The 24,419-nt window shown below is 46.9% G+C and overlaps 1 protein-coding gene across 1 annotated transcript in view; it reads left to right on the forward strand.

Moving 5' to 3' along the window:
* The window catches only part of LOC134927969 (uncharacterized), a 113,093-nt gene extending 100,902 nt beyond the window's left edge, over positions 1–12,191 (forward strand). The window contains exons 3-5 of the mRNA XM_063923130.1: positions 10,517–10,576; positions 10,652–10,864; positions 11,479–12,191. Of these exons, the coding sequence (XP_063779200.1) occupies positions 10,517–10,576; positions 10,652–10,864; positions 11,479–12,026 (821 nt within the window). The 3' untranslated portion in view covers positions 12,027–12,191. The remainder of the gene's footprint in view (positions 1–10,516; positions 10,577–10,651; positions 10,865–11,478) is intronic.
* Positions 12,192–24,419: the final 12,228 nt, after the last annotated feature.

Raw genomic sequence — 24,419 nt, forward strand, 5'->3', positions numbered from 1 at the left:
GCCACTAGTCATGGCCGAGACGATGAAATGCCAGCAACGTCGTCTGCCAAGGCCGATGCCCAATGTCATAGTACAGAGCATGTCAAATCCAAAACACCAAATATCAGTAAAAAAAGGACTCCAAAACCTAAAATAAAATTGTCGGAGGAGAAGCGTAAACTTGCCAATATGCCATTTACCACACGGAGTGGCAAGGAACGGCTGAGGCCCTGGCCTATGTTCATGGCTAGTGGTTCAGCTTCACATGAGGATGGAAGCACTCAGCCTCTCGCTAGAAAAATGAAAAGACTAAAGCTGGCAAAAGCAGTAGCACCGCAAAGAACTGTGCGTTCTTCGAAATCCCAAATCCACAAGGAGAGTCCGACTCCAATTGTGTCGGTTGCGATGCCTGACCTTCCCAACACTGGACGTGAAGAGCATGCGCCTTCCACCATTTGCACGCCCCCTGCAAGTGATGGAAGGAGCACCCGCAGTCCAGTTCCTGATAGTCAGATTGAAGATGTCAGTGTTGAAGTACACCAGGATGAGGAGAATATGGGTGTTGCTGGCGCTGGGGAGGAAATTGACCAGGAGGATTCTGATGGTGAGGTGGTTTGTTTAAGTCAGGCACCCGGGGAGACACCTGTTGTCCGTGGTAGGAATATGGCCGTTGACATGCCTGGTGAAAATACCAAAAAAATCAGCTCTTCGGTGTGGAAGTATTTCACCAGAAATGCGGACAACAGGTGTCAAGCCGTGTGTTCCCTTTGTCAAGCTGTAATAAGTAGGGGTAAGGACGTTAACCACCTCGGAACATCCTCCCTTATACGTCACCTGCAGCGCATTCATAATAAGTCAGTGACAAGTTCAAAAACTTTGGGTGACAGCGGAAGCAGTCCACTGACCAGTAAATCCCTTCCTCTTGTAACCAAGCTCACGCAAACCACCCCACCAACTCCCTCAGTGTCAATTTCCTCCTTCCCCAGGAATGCCAATAGTCCTGCAGGCAATGTCACTGGCAATTCTGACGAGTCCTCTCCTGCCTGGGATTCCTCCGATGCATCCTTGCGTGTAACGCCTACTGCTGCTGGCGCTGCTGTTGTTGCTGCTGGGAGTCGATGGTCATCCCAGAGGGGAAGTCGTAAGCCCACTTGTACTACTTCCAGTAAGCAATTGACTGTTCAACAGTCCTTTGCGAGGAAGATGAAATATCACAGCAGTCATCCTGCTGCAAAGCGGATAACTGAGGCCTTGACAACTATGTTGGTGTTAGACGTGCGTCCGGTATCCGCCGTTAGTTCACAGGGAACTAGACAATTTATTGAGGCAGTGTGCCCCCGTTACCAAATACCATCTAGGTTCCACTTCTCTAGGCAGGCGATACCGAGAATGTACACGGACGTCAGAAAAAGACTCACCAGTGTCCTAAAAAATGCAGTTGTACCCAATGTCCACTTAACCACGGACATGTGGACAAGTGGAGCAGGGCAGGGTCAGGACTATATGACTGTGACAGCCCACTGGGTAGATGTATGGACTCCCGCCGCAAGAACAGCAGCGGCGGCACCAGTAGCAGCATCTCGCAAACGCCAACTCTTTCCTAGGCAGGCTACGCTTTGTATCACCGCTTTCCAGAATACGCACACAGCTGAAAACCTCTTACGGCAACTGAGGAAGATCATCGCGGAATGGCTTACCCCAATTGGACTCTCCTGTGGATTTGTGGCATCGGACAACGCCAGCAATATTGTGTGTGCATTAAATATGGGCAAATTCCAGCACGTCCCATGTTTTGCACATACCTTGAATTTGGTGGTGCAGAATTTTTTAAAAAACGACAGGGGCGTGCAAGAGATGCTGTCGGTGGCCAGAAGAATTGCGGGACACTTTCGGCGTACAGGCACCACGTACAGAAGACTGGAGCACCACCAAAAACTACTGAACCTGCCCTGCCATCATCTGAAGCAAGAAGTGGTAACGAGGTGGAATTCAACCCTCTATATGCTTCAGAGGTTGGAGGAGCAGCAAAAGGCCATTCAAGCCTATACAATTGAGCACGATATAGTAGGTGGAATGCACCTGTCTCAAGCGCAGTGGAGAATGATTTCAACGTTGTGCAAGGTTCTGATGCCCTTTGAACTTGCCACATGTGAAGTCAGTTCAGACACTGCCAGCCTGAGTCAGGTCATTCCCCTCATCAGGCTTTTGCAGAAGAAGCTGGAGACATTGAAGGAGGAGCTAACACGGAGCGATTCCGCTAGGCATGTGGGACTTGTGGATGGAGCCCTTAATTCGCTTAACAAGGATTCACGGGTGGTCAATCTGTTGAAATCAGAGCACTACATTTTGGCCACCGTGCTCGATCCTAGATTTAAAGCCTACCTTGGATCTCTCTTTCCGGCAGACACAAGTCTGCTGGGGTTGAAAGACCTGCTGGTGACAAAATTGTCAAGTCAAGCGGAACGCGACCTGTCAACATCTCCTCCTTCACATTCTCCCGCAACTGGGGGTGCGAGGAAAAGGCTCAGAATTCCGAGCCCACCCGCTGGCGGTGATGCAGGGCAGTCTGGAGCGACTGCTGATGCTGACATCTGGTCCGGACTGAAGGACCTGACAACGATTACGGACATGTCGTCTACTGTCACTGCATATGATTATCTCAACATTGATAGAATGGTGGAGGATTATATGAGTGACCGCATCCAAGTAGGCACGTCACACAGTCCGTACTTATACTGGCAGGAAAAAGAGGCAATTTGGAGGCCCTTGCACAAACTGGCTTTATTCTACCTAAGTTGCCCTCCCACAAGTGTGTACTCCGAAAGAGTGTTTAGTGCCGCCGCTCACCTTGTCAGCAATCGGCGTACGAGGTTACATCCAGAAAATGTGGAGAAGATGATGTTCATTAAAATGAATTATAATCAATTCCTCCGCGGAGACATTGACCAGCAGCAATTGCCTCCACAAAGTACACAGGGAGCTGAGATGGTGGATTCCAGTGGGGACGAATTGATAATCTGTGAGGAGGGGGATGTACACGGTGATATATCGGAGGGTGATGATGAGGTGGACATCTTGCCTCTGTAGAGCCAGTTTGTGCAAGGAGAGATTAATTGCTTCTTTTTTGGGGGGGGTCCAAACCAACCCGTCATATCAGTCACAGTCGTGTGGCAGACCCTGTCACTGAAATGATGGGTTGGTTAAAGTGTGCATGTCCTGTTTTGTTTATACAACATAAGGGTGGGTGGGAGGGCCCAAGGACAATTCCATCTTGCACCTCTTTTTTCTTTTCTTTTTCTTTGCGTCATGTGCTGTTTGGGGAGGGTTTTTTGGAAGGGACATCCTGCGTGACACTGCAGTGCCACTCCTAGATGGGCCCGGTGTTTGTGTCGGCCACTAGGGTCGCTTATCTTACTCACACAGCTACCTCATTGCGCCTCTTTTTTTCTTTGCGTCATGTGCTGTTTGGGGAGGGTTTTTTGGAAGGGACATCCTGCGTGACACTGCAGTGACACTCCTAGATGGGCCCGGTGTTTGTGTCGGCCACTAGGGTCGCTTATCTTACTCACACAGCTACCTCATTGCGCCTCTTTTTTTCTTTGCGTCATGTGCTGTTTGGGGAGGGTTTTTTGGAAGGGACATCCTGCGTGACACTGCAGTGCCACTCCTAGATGGGCCCGGTGTTTGTGTCGGCCACTAGGGTCGCTAATCTTACTCACACAGCTACCTCATTGCGCCTCTTTTTTTCTTTGCGTCATGTGCTGTTTGGGGAGGGTTTTTTGGAAGGGACATCCTGCGTGACACTGCAGTGCCACTCCTAGATGGGCCCGGTGTTTGTGTCGGCCACTAGGGTCGCTTATCTTACTCACACAGCGACCTCGGTGCAAATTTTAGGACTAAAAATAATATTGTGAGGTGTGAGGTATTCAGAATAGACTGAAAATGAGTGGAAATTATGGTTTTTGAGGTTAATAATACTTTGGGATCAAAATGACCGCCAAATTCTATGATTTAAGCTGTTTTTTAGGTTTTTTGGAAAAAAACACCCGAATCCAAAACACACCCGAATCCGACAAAAAAAATTCGGTGAGGTTTTGCCAAAACGCGGTCGAACCAAAAACACGGCCGCGGAACCGAACCCAAAATCAAAACACAAAACCCGAAAAATTTCCGGCGCTCATCTCTAGTTACGACAGCTATCGGCATGCGCACTTCAGACCTGATCGCTGTGTGAACACACACAGTGGCGATTAGGTCTGAATAAGCCCCATATATAGAAGGCATAATGTGCATAGAGTCAACATAACATACACCCCCACAATCTGTAGAAGTGGCTGAGGTAACGGACAGTTATGGCCTGGGCACTTGACAGGCCTGTAAAGTGCATAATACACATGAACATTTACAAAAAAATACAAAAGACGAAGAAAAAATACTATTTGCCTCTTTAGACACATAAATAGAAGGCATAACTGTACAGCAAACTTGAATTGGAAGAACATAAATGTCTACAACTGTCAGTAAGAAGTGCTGCCCAGTGGACGGTTATGAGTAGTGCCATCTGGATAAGTATACACAGTGCCATGTGGAGGATTATTCCCTGTTCCATCTAATTAATTATGCACAGTGCCATGTGGAGTATTATTCCCTGTGCCATCAGGGTAAGTATGCACAGTGCCATGTGGTGGATTATTCCCTGTTCCATCTAATTAATTATGCACAGTGCCATGTGGAGTATTATTCCCTGTGCCATCAGGGTAAGTATGCACAGTGCCATGTGGTGGATTATTCCCTGTGCCATCTGGGTAAGTATGCACAGTGCCATGTGGAGTATTATTCCCTGTGCCATCTGGGTAAGTATGCACAGTGCCATGTGGTGTATTATTCCCTGTGCCATCTAGGTAACTATGCACAGTGCCATGTGGTGGATTATTCCCTGTGCCATCTGGGTAAGTATGCACAGTGCCATGTGGAGTATTATTCCCTGTGCCATCTGGGTAACTATGCACAGTGCCATGTGGAGGATTATTCCCTGTGCATCTGGGTAAGTATGCACAGTGCCATGTGGTGGATTATTCCCTGTGCCATCTGGGTAAGTATGCACAGTGCCATGTGGAGGATTATTTCCTGTGCCATCTGGGTAACTATGCACAGTGCCATGTGGAGGATTATTCCCTGTGCATCTGGGTAAGTATGCACAGTGCCATGTGGTGGATTATTCCCTGTGCCATCTGGGTAAGTATGCACAGTGCCATGTGGAGGATTATTTCCTGTGCCATCTGGGTAACTATGCACAGTGCCATGTGGAGTATTATTCCCTGTGCCATCTGGGTAAGTATGCACAGTGCCATGTGGTGGATTATTCCCTGTGCCATCTGGGTAAGTATGCACAGTGCCATGTGGAGTATTATTCCCTGTGCCATCTAGGTAACTATGCACAGTGCCATGTGGAGTATTATTCCCTGTGCCATCTGGGTAAGTATGCACAGTGCCATGTGGAGTATTATTCCCTGTGCCATCTGGGTAACTATGCACAGTGCCATGTGGAGGATTATTCCCTGTGCATCTGGGTAAGTATGCACAGTGCCATGTGGTGGATTATTCCCTGTGCCATCTGGGTAAGTATGCACAGTGCCATGTGGAGGATTATTTCCTGTGCCATCTGGGTAACTATGCACAGTGCCATGTGGAGGATTATTCCCTGTGCATCTGGGTAAGTATGCACAGTGCCATGTGGTGGATTATTCCCTGTGCCATCTGGGTAAGTATGCACAGTGCCATGTGGAGGATTATTTCCTGTGCCATCTGGGTAACTATGCACAGTGCCATGTGGAGGATTATTCCCTGTGCTATCTGGGTAAGTATGCACAGTGCCATGTGGAGGATTATTACCTGTGCCATCTTGGCTATTATGCACAGTGGCATGTGGACTGCTACGTACAGTGCCGTGTGAAAAATTAACTATGCACTGCGCCATCTGGACTATTATGCACAGTGCCTTGTGGAGTAGCATTAGGTGGATTCGAGGGGTTTGTTTCCACATACTGCATGCCTCTGCTATGATGCTGGTAGTTGGAAAAATTACTCTCAGAATAGTGAGGAGGATACACTGGATAAGGGTGTGGAGGATGTGGATTGTGTACTCTAGACACCAGACCGTTAAGAAAGGACATCTGTGCCTCTCCGTTTTCCCTAGAAATGCGTTCATGCATACCCACAAGTTGCGTGAGAAATTAATTTTGTATTTCTTTCTTGTTCTCAAAAAAGTGTTGGAGTCGGGCATCCTCATGTGCCTGCATTTCAGCATCGGAATCTCGCAGCTGATTGACCAGGACTCTTGTCATTATGCGTGTAACTTGCTCCATCTTTGAAGATTTTTTTCTTCCGTTCAGGTACGTCAAAGACTAGAAATGGAGGTAAAAAAAACCTATTTAAAAAAAACAAATAGCAGTGATGTCAGCATATATGTGCTTCCTAGCTTCAAGCTGCAATATGTACATTTTGAGTATCGGTCAAGACAAAGATATCATGTGTGAGTTATGGAAGTGCGCAATTGTACAAACACTGCATGCTATGGACGATTTATCCTTTCTAAAGGATAAATCACGCTATTAGCGTGCAGGTGTGTAACCAGCCTATGATGTTGTTAGCAGTCGTTATTACTCCTAAATGGTGCAACAGCTAATGTGGCCTTCTGATATTGTTGAACTACATGACAGTCAGGAACTGAATGTATAACGCAGTATTTAAAAATAATAACAAGTGCAAACAACATCATTGTGGACTATGGCCCATACTATATACTGGATTTTAAATAAAACAAAAATCTTTAATGTGTGTAAAGTAAAACAATACTTACTGTTCCTACCCAACTTTGGGGTCTCAGTCTGCGCATAAGTCAGTGTCCTTGCCGGAGTCTCTGTGCTGCTTCCACTGGCATCAACCTCGATAGTATTGGTGACTGGGTCCCACACAGCAGCCATAGGATCAGTGTCGCTGATCTTAGTGATGTCATCACACAACATTGGTGGTGTCGGTGGAATGGATTGGCTGTTCTATGGGGTAGCGCTTTGGGAGGATGCACAACTGGACGATGAAATGGCAATGAGATTAACCAGTGCAGAATTGCCAAAAACTTGATTGCACTGATCATAGTAAACCCCCCACTCCATTCTAGCAGCACCACTTTTCCTCCTGTAGTGGACGTGAACTTTGATGTAAAATTTTCTGAGAGCTTTCAATTTATTCACTACTTGCTGCTGTGTCTGCTTAATGCCCCTTGAGGTAAGTATCTTGGCAATGTTGGTGTACATTGTGGTCGTGAACTTTGTTGTCAAATTTTCTGAGAGCTTTCAATTTATTCACTACCTGCTGTTGTGTCCACTCAATGCCCCTTGAGGTAAGTATCTTGGCAATGTTGGTGTACACTGTGGCGTCCTTCACTGTCCCAGTGATCTGCTTCCAGATCTCCTCCTCCCCTCTAACAGCAAGCAGCTCCCTGATCTCTTCCTAATTCCAGTGCGCCATGCTGTCTCTCTCCGTGTTACAAGCTGCGAATGCACCTTGCACTCTGTTTATGTTTTTATGTTGTGAGTCTGTTGTATTTCTGTTAGCATTCCAGGTTTTCTTATGTACTTGTTTGGGGTACTGTTGCAGGCCGCCTTTGGTGAGTCTATGTAACTGCAGCCTGTCTCCTGTATGTGTGGCCTATGCAGTCTCACCTGTCAGATAATTAGGCCATTACCTTGTGTCTGGCTTTCCAGCCATTCTTATTGGGGCTTGCTTCCTTTATTACCCAGCTTGCCCTTCACCTGAGGCTGGTTATAGCTTCCTGTTTCCTGTTTGTACCTGTGTCCGGTCTCTGTCCTTGGTGTAATCTAGAATCTGTGCAGTTAATGCTGTCTGTTCCAGTTGCCAAGCCTGCTATCACTGCACACAGTGTAATCCTGCTCTGAAGCCGGTCTCAGTTTCAGTGTTTCTGGATCTTTGCTTCCCTTAAGGGGGTTCTGTTCCAGTTCCAAATTCCAGGCTTCTTCAGAATCCACATCAGACAGTTTAAGTCCTGGGATTTTGCATTTATTATCCATTGATATTTAGTTGCTTATATAATCCTGTACATTGTTGCATTTACATACCATCTGTGTTGGATTATTATACCATCCTGTGCATTGTTGCATTTATACTGTATTTAGCTAAGTTGCTCATATCATCCATTGTTACATTTACATATCATTAGCATTCATTATTGTACCACCCTGTGCATTGTTGCACTTCATATTCTTTGAGTGTTTGTTATAATATCACCCTATGCATTGTTGCACCTGTGTACAATTTGTTTATTATTCCTGTCTGAGTATTGGGCAGGGTTATCAAGGCTGTCCTGTGATGTCTCACAGTACTGCATTTACTCTTGCCCAGCCTCCAATAGTCACCATGTCCATACATAAAACCTGTGAGCATCTGAGTACGGGGTGGATCTAATTCACCCTGGAAAGGCGGCTGCTATAGGAGAAGCCTAGCATCGCAGGAGGCTAAAAGACTACTGGGCAAGGGATAATTGCGTGAGCGTCACCTGTTCCCACCTTATAACCCAGGGCACTGAGTAGTCTTCATAACACTCTGGGGTAAATTTACTAAGATTCGTATTTTCCAGAATCATGTCCAAGTTCAATCACGAATGACATCGACAGTGTAAAATTGCAACTTTTTGAATTGATTACGACTAATTTACTAAGCTGTCGTATTCGTGTTTTTCGTTTGTTCCGATGTCGATGTCATTCGTGCTTTTCTGCTGTAGATTGCGGCCGCGTTTGCTGTTTCGCGGCCGGGTTTTTGGTTTTTTTTACGACTGCGTCACATGTCTGTTACGGCAGTGATTTAGAAATTGCTGCCGCGTTTTTAGTCCTAAGTTTCGTTTTCGTCACGCGGCCGTGATTGGTTGTATTCGTGAAGGAGGAGTGTCTGTGCATATTACTATAAAACCGCCCCAAACACACCGCACCTCGTGGGTTTAGCTAGTGGAGAGGAGAGAGGAAGGTGTATTTGGAGTTGGTGAGTTTGGTGGAGTTTTTGGTGGATTTGGAGAGGAGTTTGGTGATTGTTGAGTGCTGTACTGTGTGTGTAAGTAGTCTTGTCATATTTGTAGTATTGTTTTTTCACAGTTTGTCTACTTTTTTGTCCTTGTTTTTTTTTTACAGTCTTTTGTCATTGTTTGTGAGTGAGTGAGTGAGCGTGTGTGTTGGCTGTGTGGTGTGTAGTAGTAGGAGTAGTGGAGGAGTGTGTTTTGTGTTTTGATTTTTCAGTGTTTTTTGTCGTTTGTCATGTCAGACTCAGAGGTCAGTGTGGTGGCGGAGGTTAGTGAGGTGGAGGCTGGTAGTGAGGTGGAGGCTGGTAGTGAGGTGGAGGCTGGTAGTGAGGTGGAGGCTGGTAGTGAGGTGGAGGCTGTTAGTGAGGTGGAGGGGGGTAGTGAGAGGGAGGAGGTTAGTGAGGAGGAGGAGGAGGGGGTGCCTGTTGCTGTATTTTCCAGTGATAGTGATGGTGTTGTGGCTCCGCAGCCACGCACCACTACCAAGACTGGCAGGAATATTAAGTTCAGCTATGCTGAAAACATGGCGTTGGTGCGTGAGCTGATGAAGCACCATCGCCAATTGTTTGGTCAGGATGCTGGCAAGGTGTCCTCCCGCAGGAAGTCTGTCCTGTGGGGGCAAGTAATAGTTGCCGTGAATAGTGAGGGTGTGGTGACGCGGACTGAGGACACGTGCCGCAAGAGGTTCTATGATATAAAGCGGCGTGTCAAGGCCAAGATGGCCAAAGAGGCCAAATCTGCACGAAAAACCGGAGGTGGCCCCCCTTTCCGGGCAACCTATCGGGACTGGGAGGAGCCTGTGCGGGCATTGATTCCTGCAGAAGTGGTGTCTGCTACTCATGTCCGGGATTCGGACCGACCCACGCAGGATGGTAAGTTTGATTTGTTATATTTTTTTAAAAATGTCCTCTAAATGTTGTAAATATCATTTTTAAAGGGTAAAGGATGCATAAATTGTGTATCAGATATTGCAGGCCTATGCACCCTTAAGGTGTGTTTGTGTTTAGAATTTGCTTTTTTCACCTTGCATTGGCTGTTTGGTAAATTTAATATTGCGCAAAAACAGGTGCAATGGCTGTGTTTTTTTTTTTTTTTTAAAGTTTTTTTTGGCGATATTGCTTGGACATCTGTGTTGTATGCTTATTTAAAAATGAATTTTTGATTTAGTTACTTCTGAAAAACGGTGCAATTATTTCAACATTACATTTTGGAAACATTTGCAAGTAGTCAATCTCTGCAATATCTGAGGCATCATTTTCAAATGTAACAGATTTATTGTGTGCAACATCATGTACATTTGGATATACAACACAAATTAATGATGCTTGAAGCTCTTAATCAGAAAATATTTGTTTATCCAATACCTAATAGATGGTTACAGTACACTAAGGCTTTGCAGTGGTTATTTTTACACAAAGCATGGTAATAATGTTTGCTCCACTTTTTCAACAGTCCCACAGACCAGCCGGCCAGACAGGCCTCAGACAAGTCAGGATGAGGCTGGGATTGCAGGTAAGACTTCACTGTAGTCACATATTCTGAAAACACATAGAAGTACAAAATATTAATGTTTATATTTTCACATAGGTTCTGCTTCTGTAAGCCGACCTCCTGTAAGGCGCCCATCACACGGCTCGGGACACTTACCCAGGAGGCCAAGTAACACACGGCGTCTTGGCACGGAATCTGCGGCTCCATCATCCCCACCCAGGCGACGCATTTCGGCAGTGTCACCCCAGCCACCACTGGCACTATTGGCGAGTTCGCAGAGTGATGAGCCCCGATCACCTCAGTTATCTGGTGAGTAAAAACAGAAATTAAACACATAGGCAATAATCTACACAGTACAGTTAATATGTTGTTAGTTGGTTTTGAGATTACATGTTTTCCATAACAAGCAATGTGATGTTACGTCTTCAATTGCTAAAGGTGAAAATGTTTTATTTTTAAAGGTCTTAGTGGTTGATCTCACCAACATCATTTTTAATAAATAACAGACATTTGGTTAAATTTTGGGCACACACGTGCACATTAAAATAAAAATCCAAAAAAATACAAAAACAAAAACAGCATCCACAACATTATAGTGTTCACACATCTCCCCTGTCCAGTATGTAGACGGCTTACTTGCTCCGCTCCTCTGGACTATCCAGGTAAGCAGTCTATATCGTGGTCAGGGGAGGTGATATAACACTGTAATGCTGTGGAGGGGAGGTAGTTAGGTGAGGATTATGCAAATCTGTCTATGTGGCCGCCTGTGTTGGTATATATGTTTTTGCAGACAAAAAACATTATAAGTTTTGAAAATCAACGCCAAAAACTATACAAATGGAGTATTATGAATGTAGTAATGTGTAGAAGTAGCCTAAACAAAAATTGACAAATAAACATTGCATGTTGGCCACCCCATACAGAGCCCAGCTTGATGGCCGACGTGGACCAGCAGGGACAAGACCAACAGGCAACCATCACACTGCAACTTACACCTGTTGACCCAAGCCAGCCAATACAGCTGCAGGATATCCCCCAAGCCTCCATCAGTCCTCAACTGGCACAAGCTCCACCACCAACCCAAATACCAGATGACTTTTGGGCCAGTTGGACAAGCCAACAGGCCCAAAGCAATGCCAGCCTGACCGCACATACCCAACACCTTGCCAGTCTGCCCCATCATCTACCGCGCATTAGTCGCAACTCGGGCAGACTGATTGTACAAGTAGGGCGAATGGCAACCTCAATGGAGCAAATAAGGGCTGACAACAGCCAAATGCTTGCTCATTTAACGCGCATCATAGATGAGCAACAGCGCCATCAGCAGGCACTCGTTCAGCTCATTCAGCACAACCAGGTTGTGAATGAGTCGTTATCCCGGATTGTAGCCAGCCACACTGCAACCAACACTCAACTGATTGCTAGCATTAATAATTTGAGCAGCAATATTACATTGATGGGAGCTCACTAAGTAACCTCCAGCTCGGGGACCACGACCCCTATCCAAACGCCAGTAACCTCCCCTGTTCGGCGTTCCTCCAGAGCACGTGCCAGTGAGCCAGCACAAAGCACAGCACCCAGCACACACAAGTGGAAAAAATAACCCCAATGTGATTTTCTAAATAAAAATTTGTATTTGACAAACACACAACTTCCTGTGTCCGTCTCAAACATTGTCGAAGCTGCTCTGTATGTATGTATGTTTTTCATGGGTAATGACTGAAAATGTATTTTTAGCATAAACTAAGTACAATGTACACACCACTATAAACAACAAACAGTAAGTAACAAAACACACAATAGAAAGTAGTGCAAAGTGTTTAGTCAAGGATAATTACAGCCTACTAAAACTTACCAGAAAAATAGCGCAGGATCACTTCTTGCCGTACCTGCCTCCCTACATATGTACTCACACTGTCACCAGATGGGTCTAACTCCTCTGCTTGCTGACTGCTTTCTCCCTCATCATGTGCCAGATGTTGGGTTAAACACAGATTATGGAGAAAACAGCAGCAAAACACAATTCTAGTCACCTTTGAGGGACTATACAACAAAAGGCCTGCAGATTTATCCAGACACCGAAACCGTGACTTCAGCACACCAAAACATCTTTCTATCACATTCAGCGTAGCCTTATGTGCATGATTGTAACTGTGTTCAGCAGGAGAATCAGGTTGGGACAATGGAGTAAGGAGCCAAGAGTAGCAGCCGTAACCCCCATCACCTGAAAAACAGATATAGTCAACATTAGTACATATGTTAGATTATTCTTTCACCTACTCAAAACTCGAGTTTGTGGTTAAAAGACATACACACAAAACATTTTAAACATACTCAACAGCCAGCCATCAGGCATTTGTCCCTCCTCAAATTTATCGAAGAGCGATGACTGACTGAGGATGAAGGAGTCATGGCAGCCACCAGGGTAACCTGCAACAACACTCATAATTTTTAAGTTTGCATCACAGACCACCTGGACATTAGTTGATTGTGCCAGATGTCTATTAGTATATATATATTGACGGCCCCTAGGTGATCTCAGCTGAACGTGTGTGCAATCTATGGCCCCCAGCACATTGGGCATGCCAGCAAGCTCATAGAAAGCTACCCTGACAGCACTCCACTCCGACTCCTCGGTAGGGAAGCAGATTGAGGCATTAATGTGTGGCTCCAACACATCCAAAACCTGAGTGGACATTAAACAAGCTAAGGTGAGTGTCATGTTAGATATTCTCTACAATACTGTGTTGTTTGTACTTACAGAAGCAACACTTAGACATAACCGCCTATGTATTTTTAGACTCACCTGAATCAAATATCTGGAAAAGGTGGGCTGTGAGATACCAATGACGTCGCCTGCAACAGCCTGGAAGCTCCCAGTAGCCATAAAGTGTAACACAGCCAGGAGTTTGTGTAGGCCTGAGACAGAGCGAGAGCGTGCTGTCTCAGGGTCTATGCCCAGTTTGACAAGGTCATACAGGTGGAAAATGTTGGTTCTATTTAGGCGGAACATCTGTATGACCCTATCATCGGACAATGCATTTAAGTTTAAACGCCCTCTAAAAAAACGAGGCTGGCGCAGCCTCCGCGGTACCTGGACAACCTGTTGACCATGTTCACTTACCTGGCCCTGATTCCTGGAAGCCTCATGGAGCAGTCTAAGGTATCCCACAGCAAACAAAAAATCATTGCCACACACCACAGCCGCCATTTCAGAGTGAGAGAAATTCTAAATGTGCCTGGAACACTTTTATAGGGCCAAACATTCAGGTGTGAGTAATGGATAATTGAGTACACATGTAAACACGCTTTTCAAATGCTGGCGCGTTTTTTTTTAGGAAAAAATTACGATGTGTAATTTTTCGCGGCCGCGAATGCATTTTCACGGCAGCAAATACAATTACGAATGGTTAGTAAATGACCGAGATTCATATCTAAACAGGCGTAATTTGACCGATGGTGTATTCATTCGTAATTTTTCACTTGAAATTCCTAAATATTACGAATGCCCTCATCTCTGCCGTGATTAGTGTTTAGTAAATGACCGAGATGACACTTTGATGAAAAAACGGCATCTCGGTCAAAATCGGGAGCTTAGTAAATTTCCCCCTCTGTCTCCCCTGCAGCACAATTGTGACGTCAGGCGACAGTGCTATGCCAGCTCAGCCAATAAGCATTGTTTGCTGCAACCCATTTCTAAAATCCCGGGTTGGACCCTTTCAGACAGCTGGCAACCCATGTAAGATCCAGGAAAAACCCACGGAAATTACTGGGTTGTTTTTTCTGCCTGAAAGGGGTATAATAGAGCAGATTGCACTTATTTTGTAGAACACATGCTGTCTGCTTTGATACTGGCTAGACCGTGAGTCAACTCATTTATTGAATTTTATTTTAGACATAAAGTCAAAACAAACAGTGACCAGCAATAATATTAATAAAAAAATGCATACACCCCCGTAATTGCATTGTACATTCCTTACAAACACCACATGGATATCATTGATTACTTTTTAACAGTAATCCATAATATCTCCAATCTCTAATTGTAAAGCGCTCCAGAATTTGCTGCGCTATATAAGAAACTGTTAATAAATAAATAATAAATAATATCACTAACTGTTAAAATGGGCATGGATCTCTTTTAACTCCCTGGGTCAGGCCCTGAGTTGGACACAGCAGCGATGTTGAACGCAGTGGAGTGGAGTTTTTTTCTGTACATGCATGTAAGTCACACGGCATGTGTGTCCAGATTCCATACTCACAGAGTCATAGCACGGCAATGCACCAGGCATCACGTACAGGAGCACAGTCGCACACCAGGCATCTCATGCAGGAACACCGCTGCGCCCCAGGCAGTTCATACAGGAACACCGCTGCGCACCAGGCATCTTATACAGGAGCATGGTTGCACACCAGGCAATTCATACAGGAACACCACTGCGCACCAGGCATCTCATACAGGAGCACGGTCGCACACCAGGCAATTCATACAGGAACACCGCTGCGCACCAGGCATCTCATACAGGAGCACGGTCGCACACCAGGCAATTCATACAGGAACACCGCTGCGCACCAGGCATCCCATACAGGAGCACGGTCGCACACCAGGCAATTCATACAGGAACACCGCTGCGCACCAGGCATCTCATACAGGAGCACGGTCGCACACCAGGCAATTCATACAGGAACACCACTGCGCACCAGGCATCTCATACAGGAGCACAGTCGCACACCAGGCAATTCATACAGGAACACCGCTGCGCAACAGGCATCTCAGACAGGAGCAGAGTCGCACACCAGGCATTTCATTCAAGAACACCGCTGCGCACCAGGCATCTTGTACTGGAGCACGGTCGCACACCAGGCATTTCATAGAGGAACACCACTGCACACCAGGCATCTTGTACTGGAGCACGGTCGCACACCAGGCATTTCATGCAGGAACACCGCTGCGCACCAGGCATCTCGTACAGGAATACCAAGGAATGTAGCGGTATTTGCATAAAGTACTAGAAGCAATACCTGCGGAAGGCGCACACTCAGGCACAGCACGTATGTGTGTATAAATGGATGTGCAGAACATATAAAACATCTCTAGAGTAATATGCATATTTGAAGAGATGTACACTTTCTTTTTCATTCCTGATCAGCACATGGTGGAAGGTTACTTTTACAAGGACAGGAGTCAAAAATCCTTTATCATTTATTCAGGGCTGGCGCTACCACTAGGCAGCTTTAGGCAGCTGCCTATGGGCGCCGGGACCTGATGAGGCGGCCTGCTGAGGCTGCCTGGAAGAAAAAAAGAAAGATGTCTCTGAAAGACCAGTGTTCTACTGGCGGGCATAATGCAGAGCAGTGTGTTTGACCAGCTAGCTGATCCTTAGCAGGAAGAGAAACTAGACGCTACCCTGATGGTGGGACTCAGGCACACGTGACTCCCAGCCACAAAGTTCAGCACCAGGGAGAGAGGGCGCAGCGCTGACAGCCTCACTGGCACCAAAGAGAGAGGCGGACGGAGCGCATGCACAGACGCGGTACCCGGCCAGCGGTGTCAGCTTGTAGTTTGCTGAGTTACCGCCAAACAAACATAGGCAAACCGCCCTGACCAGAGCCTCCTACAAAGCGCTAGATAAGAGCCAGAGCCGCCTGGCGGAGGAGGAGAAACTACTCAGAGGTGAGAGAAGAGCCGACCCCGCTCCAGCGCTGGACCGCCGGCACAGTGCGACGTCCTGTATCATGTAACCTGTACTCTCATGTCCCCAGGTCCGGTGTCCCTTCTCCCCCTCTCCACCCCCGTCATGTCCCTATGTCTCGTGATGCCCCCTCCTCCCTCATGTGCCCCGGTATTGTGTCATTCCCCTTCATGTGCCAACCGTCTTGTGTCCAAAACTCCCCCTCTCCACCCATGTCCTGTGTCACCACCTTCCTTCTCATGTGCCAATGTCCCGTGAAAACCCCCCAGGTCCTGTGTTCCCCCCTCATGTCTCCATACCCTGTGTCCTTCCTCCCCCTCTCCACCTACCTCATGTCTCTATCATGTCCAGTGACACCGCCTCCCCCTTCATGTGCCTAGGACCTGTGTCATTCCCCCTCATGTGCCTAGGTCCTGTGTCCAAACTCCTCCCATGTCCTATGTCACCACCTTCCCCCTCCTGTGCCAAGGGTCTGTAAAAAAAACCCACGTCCTGGGTTAATCCCCCCTCATGCCCCCAGGTCTTGTGTACCTCCACCCCCTTCCCTCATGTGACAAGAACCTTTGTCATCCCCCTAAGTCCTGTGTCACACAACCCACCCCCCATATGCCCCCAGGTCCTGTGTCCCTCCTCCCCTCAACCCCTCATGTCTTGTGTCACCCCCTTCCCACTTCATGTGCCCAGGTCCTGTGTCAACCCCCAAGGTCCTGTGTCACCTCCCCCTCCTCATGTCCCTAGGTTTTGTGTCTCTCCTTCTCCTGCCCCACTTATGTCCCATGTCATCCCTTGCCCACTCAAGTACCTAGTTCCCTTGTCACCTCCTCTCATGTACCCAGGTCCTGTGTCCCTCCTCCCCTCCCACCCTCATGTCCCGTTTCACCCCCTCACCCTTCATGTGCCCAGATCCTGTGTCACGGCATCACCAGGCTCGTCCATCCCTGCAACTCTTTGTGGAAGCATGGGGAACCAACGGGAGACCCCGTTATAAGCAGAGTGTCCCGGAGCAGCACCATATGGACTCAGGTGAGTGTGATTGTGACAGAACTGGTTACACAGAAGCATCGGGAAGCGGTTACAATACCGCCAGTTGGGATCTTGGCGATCACAATGCAGACGCCAGAATCCCGACAAGTGGTGAAATACCGATGCCAGAATATCAGCAACACTGGCTATTGTCCTTCTGTAGGTATCCACAATACCCCTAGAGGGAGAATATAAGTTGTGGTGAGTGCTGCGATCCATTGTGCCCGCAGTGTGGCGAGCGCAGCGAGCCCGAAAGGGGCTTTCTACCTCGCTGCCAACATACTGGTGGCCAGGATGACGCTGTCGGTTTACTGACGACCGGTATCCCAGCCACGGTATATCATACTGAACCCAGTGCATCCCACCCTGTGGCTGGAGCCTAGCCTGGCTGGTGACAATACTGCCTTCACACACCTTTATCCCTCTATCCTTTCCTGGCTGGAAAGGGAGGTGGTGGTGGTGAGGTGCAGTAGACCAAAGTTTTGCCTAGGGTGCTAAGAATCCTTGCACCGGCCCTGCATTTATTGTATTATATTGTCAGACATTAGATACCTAATCTTATATAAACTGGATTCATCTTTCTTGATACACGTTTATTAGTGATGAGCGGGTTCGGTTCCTCGGAAACCGAACCCCCCCGAACTTCACCCATTTTACACGGGTACGAGGCATACTCTGATTCTCCCGTATGGCTCGGTTAACCCGAGCGCGCCCAAACGTCATCATCCCGCTGTCGGATTCTCGCGAGATTCGGATTCTATATAAGCAGCCGCGCGTCACCGCCATTTTCACTCGTGCATTGGAAATGTTAGGGAGAGGACGTGGCTGGCGTCCTCTCCGTTTATTCATTGTTGATGCAAATATTTGTGCTTGCTTATATCTTAATTGTGGGGACTGGGGAGCAGCTGTATAATATAGGAGGAGTACAGTGCAGAGTTTTGCTGACCAGTAACCACCAGTATTATACGTTGTCTGCCTGAAAAACGCTCCATATCTGTGCTCAGTGTGCTGCATATATCTGTGCTCACACTGCTTAATTGTGGGGACTGGGGAGCAGCTGTATTATATAGCAGGAGTACAGTGCAGAGTTTTGCTGACAGTGACCACCAGTATACGTTGTCTGCCTGAAAAACACTCCATATCTGTGCTCAGTGTGCTGCTTTATTGTGGGGACTGGGGACCACCAGTATAATATTATATAGGAGGAGTACAGTGCAGAGTTTTGCTGACAGTGACCACCAGTATACGTTGTCTGTCTGAAAAACACTCCATATCTGTGCTCAGTGTGCTGCATATATCTGTGCTCACACTGCTTAATTGTGGGGACTGGGGAGCAGCTGTATTATATAGCAGGAGTACAGTGCAGAGTTTTGCTGACAGTGACCACCAGTATACGTTGTCTGCCTGAAAAACACTCCATATCTGTGCTCAGTGTGCTGCTTTATTGTGGGGACTGGGGACCACCAGTATAATATTATATAGGAGGAGTACAGTGCAGAGTTTTGCTGACAGTGACCACCAGTATACGTTGTCTGTCTGAAAAACACTCCATATCTGTGCTCAGTGTGCTGCATATATCTGTGCTCACACTGCTTAATTGTGGGGACTGGGGAGCAGCTGTATTATATAGGAGGAGTACAGTGCAGAGTTTTGCTGACCAGTGACCACCAGTATAAGTTGTCTTCCTGAAAAAACACTCCATATCTGTGCTGCATTGTGTAGTATATAGTAGGAGTACAGTGCATAATTTTGCTGACCACCAGTATATAATATATAGGAGTACGGTACGGAAGGCCACTGCTGTACCTACCTCTGTGTCGTCAAGTATACTATCCATCCATACCTGTGGTGCATTTCAGTTTTGCACAGTTTGCTGACCACCAGTATATAATATATAGCATTACGGTACAGTAGGCCACTGCTGTACCTACCTCTGTGTCGTCAAGTATACTATCCATCTAGATTCTATACCTGTGGTGCATTTCAGTTGTGCAGTTTGCTGACACAGTGACCACCAGTATATATATCAGTACGGTACGGAAGGCCACTGCTGTACCTACCTCTGTGTCGTCAAGTATACTATCCATCTACATTCTATACCTGTGGTGCATTTTAGTTTTGCAGTTTGCTGACACAGTGACCACCAGTATATATAGCAGTACGGTACGGAAGACCACTGCTGTACCTACCTCTGTGTCGTCAAGTATACTATCCATCTACATTCTATATCTGTGGTGCATTTTAGTTTTGCAGTTTGCTGACAGTGACCACCAGTATATATAGCAGTACGGTACGGAAGGCCACTGCTGTACCTACCTCTGTGTCGTCAAGTATACTATCCATCTAGATTCTATACCTGTGGTGCATTTCAGTTGTGCAGTTTGCTGACACAGTGACCACCAGTATATATAGCAGTACGGTACGGAAGGCCACTGCTGTACCTACTTCTGTGTCGTCAAGTATACTATCCATCTACATTCTATACCTGTGGTGCATTTTAGTTTTGCAGTTTGCTGACACAGTGACCACCAGTATATATAGCAGTACGGTACGCCACTGCTGTACCTACCTCTGTGTCGTCAAGTATACTATCCATCTAGATTCTATACCTGTGGTGCATTTCAGTTGTGCAGTTTGCTGACACAGTGACCACCAGTATATATAGCAGTACGGTACGGAAGGCCACTGCTGTACCTACCTCTGTGTCGTCAAGTATACTATCCATCTACATTCTATTCCTGTGGTGCATTTTAGTTTTGCAGTTTGCTGACACAGTGACCACCAGTATATATAGCAGTACGGTACGGAAGGCCACTGCTGTACCTACCTCTGTGTCGTCATTAAGTATACTATCCATCTACATTCTATACCTGTGGTGCATTTTAGTTTTGCAGTTTGCTGACAGTGACCACCAGTATATATAGCAGTACAGTACGGAAGGCCACTGCTGTACCTACCTCTGTGTCGTCAAGTATACTATCCATCCATACCTGTGGTGCATTTCAGTTGTGCGCAGTATATATAGTAGTAGGCCATTGCTATTGATACTGGCATATAATTCCACACATTAAAAAATGGAGAACAAAATTACAAAAATGTGGAGGGTAAAATAGGGAAAGATCAAGATCCACTTACACCTCGTGCTGAAGCTGCTGCCACTAGTCATGGCCGAGACGATGAAATGCCATCAACGTCGTCTGCCAAGGCCGATGCCCAATGTTATAGTAGAGAGCATGTAAAATCCAAAAAACAAAAGTTCAGTAAAATGACCCAAAAATCAAAATTAAAAGCGTCTGAGGAAAAGCGTAAACTTGCCAATATGCCATTTACGACACGGAGTGGCAAGGAACGGCTGAGGCCCTGGCCTATGTTCATGGCTAGTGGTTCAGCTTCACATGAGGATGGAAGCACTCATCCTCTCGCTAGAAAACTGCAGTGCCACTCCTAGATGGGCCAGGTGTTTGTGTCGGCCACTTGTGTCGCTTAGCTTAGTCACACAGCGACCTTGGTGCGCCTCTTTTTTTCTTTGCATCATGTGCTGTTTGGGGACAATTTTTTTGAAGTGCCATCCTGCCTGACACTGCAGTGCCACTCCTAGATGGGCCAGGTGTTTGTGTCAGCCACTTGGGTCGCTTAGCTTAGTCACACAGCGACCTTGGTGCGCCTCTTTTTTTCTTTGCATCATGTGCTGTTTGGGGACAATTTTTTTGAAGTGCCATCCTGCCTGACACTGCAGTGCCACTCCTAGATGGGCCAGGTGTTTGTGTCAGCCACTTGGGTCGCTTAGCTTAGTCACACAGCTACCTCATTGCGCCTCTTTTTTTCTTTGCATCATGTGCTGTTTGGGGACTATTTTTTTGAAGTGCCATCCTGCCTGACACTGCAGTGCCACTCCTAGATGGGCCAGGTGTTTGTGTCGGCCACTTGTGTCGCTAAGCTTAGCCATCCAGCGACCTTGGTGCAAATTTTAGGACTAAAAATAATATTGTGAGGTGTTCAGAATAGACTGGAAATGAGTGGAAATTATGGTTATTGAGGTTAATAATACTATGGGATCAAAATGAACCCCAAATTCTATGATTTAAGCTGTTTTTTAGGGTTTTTTGAAAAAAACACCCGAATCCAAAACACACCCGAATCCGACAAAAAAAATTTCGGTGAGGTTTTGCCAAAACGCGTCCGAATCCAAAACACGGCCGCGGAACCGAATCCAAAACCAAAACACAAAACCCGAAAAATGTCCGGTGCACATCACTAACGTTTATGCATGTAAAAGGGAGGTGATGTTTGCACTGTATGGTTTAGTTTACTTGATAACTGAAAGATCCAGATACAGTTACATACTAGTAGCCAGCAGAGTGCATCATTGCACCACTTATAGGTTATACATACTTTCTGTGGGTGAACAGGTGTCTGCTGAAGAAAAATTGTCTGTTCATGAAGCAGTGAAAACAGTGAAGTGAGCCAGTGTAGTAGTTGCCCGTGGCAACCAATCAGCTGCTATGTATAATTTTATAGAATACACTTGATAAATGTTACTTCAAAACTGATTGTTTGCCATGGGCAACTTCTCCACTGGCTCACTTCTCCACTCTTTTCACTGCTTCATTAATAGACCCTATGGTGCCAGTTATGTAGTACCCCTGTAAGTCCATGCTCCACAGGGCCGGTTCAGGGGCGCTCTGCGCCCCGGGCAGGAAATGGGGCGTGGCCTAATACAGGGGGCGTGGTCAATTACGCCCCCTGTACATTAAAAGCGCCGCTTGAATGCTGAGCGGTGCGCGATGACGTCATCGCGCACCGCACAGCAAAAGGTCCTCTCCACGAAGGGAAACTAGACGCTATGCGTCTAGTTCCCTTCGTAGAGAGGACCTTTGCTGTGCGGTGCGCGATGACGTCATCGCGCACCGCTCAGCAAAGTTACTCTCCAGGAAGGGAAACTAGACGCATAGCGTCTAGTTCCCTTCAGGAGGCGGACGGGGACGGGGATGGGGACGGGGACGGCAGCGGAGGCGGACGGGGACACAGCGGGCAGCAGTGGCGGATCTTGCCACGGTGCGGCGCCCTCCGGATGGCGCCAGCGCCTTTCGGAAGGCGGCGCCCCGGGCAAAATTCCTGCTTGCCCGTGGCAAGATCCGCCACTGATGCTCCACCTACTGGGAATTAGGAGAATGACAGAACATCCACCTGCAGCCATCTTAATTTCCATCTGCTATACTGTGGCCTCATTAGTGCAGGGAAGTTTGGTCAGCTGCACGATACGGCAGAGCAATACGAAGTATGGTAGACACACTTTTTCACATTTTGTCTTGATTTTCTAATACATTACCTTCCAAGTGGACTACCATTGGGAATAGTTACCTGCCAGAAGCGAGCCATGCGAGGGGACGCAGCACACTAATAGGGCTTGTTTGTGGCAGAAAAGTGACAAAACACACACAAAACCCCCCAAAAATTTGTGTCTACCTTTTTTTGTGTCGGCCATTTTCACGTCTACCTTTTGACCCCTGTCGACCTTTCCTACTGTCTACCTATTCTATGTCGCCCTTTTGACCCTGTCAACCCAATGCATGTCTACCATTAGTGGTACACTTATTGACTGTAGACCTTTTTAGTAAAAATCTATCAATCTACACTCAAATCCAGGACATATATCCTTCAGCAAAGCTGTATACAGGAACGGACAATATCATGTTCTTCCTGCCAGCTTGGTGATGGATGGACCATACTTGCCTACCCTCCCGGAATGGCCGGAAGGCTCCCGAAAATCGAGTGTTCCTCCCGGCCACCCGGAAAGTTGGGCAAGTCTACCATTTTCCCAGGCAGCCCCCCTCACCCACCCCTCAGATGCCGTCATCATAGCTCTGCCCCCTGCTATACAGTGACCGTTTTCTCTGCACTGTCTAGTGAGGGGCGGGGGCCACAATGACGTGTTCGTGCTGCCACGCCCCTGAACTGCCCACTTCCCCAACCGGTCACGCCCCCAGACTGGCCCCATTGCCGCTGGCCATGCCCCCATTAGCCTACCGCGCTGCCATCTCCCGGGGGAGGGTGCAGCAAGGTAGGCACGTATGGTATGGACCCAGACAGCTCTCCCCTCACCCTGGGGTCTCTGACATTTCTATGACTGTCACTTAGCTGCAACACCCCTCCCCCCATCAATTAATTCTAATTTATGTCTGATTGTTAACGAGTTCTATCTCCTTTCATTTTAGCATCTATTTTGGAATGCAGCGATTTGCACATATCTAAAGTACATATGTGCTAATTAAAATATATAAAAAGTGGGTCAGATACAAAAAACTCAATACGGTATATTCATCATCCCATATATAAACATACTGTATGCCATTATATTATCATGCACAAATAAGCCCTAAGGCTTTCTAAAAATTGATTTTAAAAATTGCTCTTACATCACAGTGAATGGTGTGATCCCAGAGCAGCTCTGCATTCCATTGCTTCAGCCTGACAATATAATTCGATTTCTTATAGTAGTAGTCCCAGCATGGTAGCTATTAGACACGGGGCTTTGAAATTTAATTATATTGGCTGTCTGAAGCAGATAAATGATACGTTAGAAGGCATCTGTGAGATCCGCTCATTCAGCCATCATCTCTGTCTGAGTTTACAGTGCACACAGATAGTTCACATTGCTTCTTTATTAATATGTTACTTTATACATATTCTATTATGGCAAACAGAAATTTTTAAATCCATCCACTCGCTACTCGTGAAAAACAGCTTAGCCGTGCTTTGCATCAGTGGCGTGCGGTGAGGTCAGTGGCTGGTGAGGCACTGCAGCCATAATGTCCGCCGAACCTTGTTGATAAAACCTACCGCCGCCGAGTCAATGCCCGCTGCCACCACTGTCCTTGCATGCGCCAAAGTCACACATGCTCCTGGAAAAGTGGGAGTAGTCTTGCAATGAGGGTGTGGCCTCACAACAAGGGGCATGGCCTCAATGGGAATGCTGTATCCATGTGATCAGGACAGGGTGATGCCTTGGAAAGGCAGTGGGTGACAGGAGAGAGATGGTGATGGGGAGACAGTGATGCAGAGGAGATTCAGTGGGTGACAGGGAGAGGATGACGGAGAGACGGTGACAGGTAAAGGGTGACAGAGAGAGGCAGTGGGTAACAGGGAGA

This window comes from Pseudophryne corroboree, chromosome 1 (genome assembly GCF_028390025.1).
Source record: "Pseudophryne corroboree isolate aPseCor3 chromosome 1, aPseCor3.hap2, whole genome shotgun sequence".
In the NCBI taxonomy this organism is placed as follows: domain Eukaryota; kingdom Metazoa; phylum Chordata; class Amphibia; order Anura; family Myobatrachidae; genus Pseudophryne; species Pseudophryne corroboree.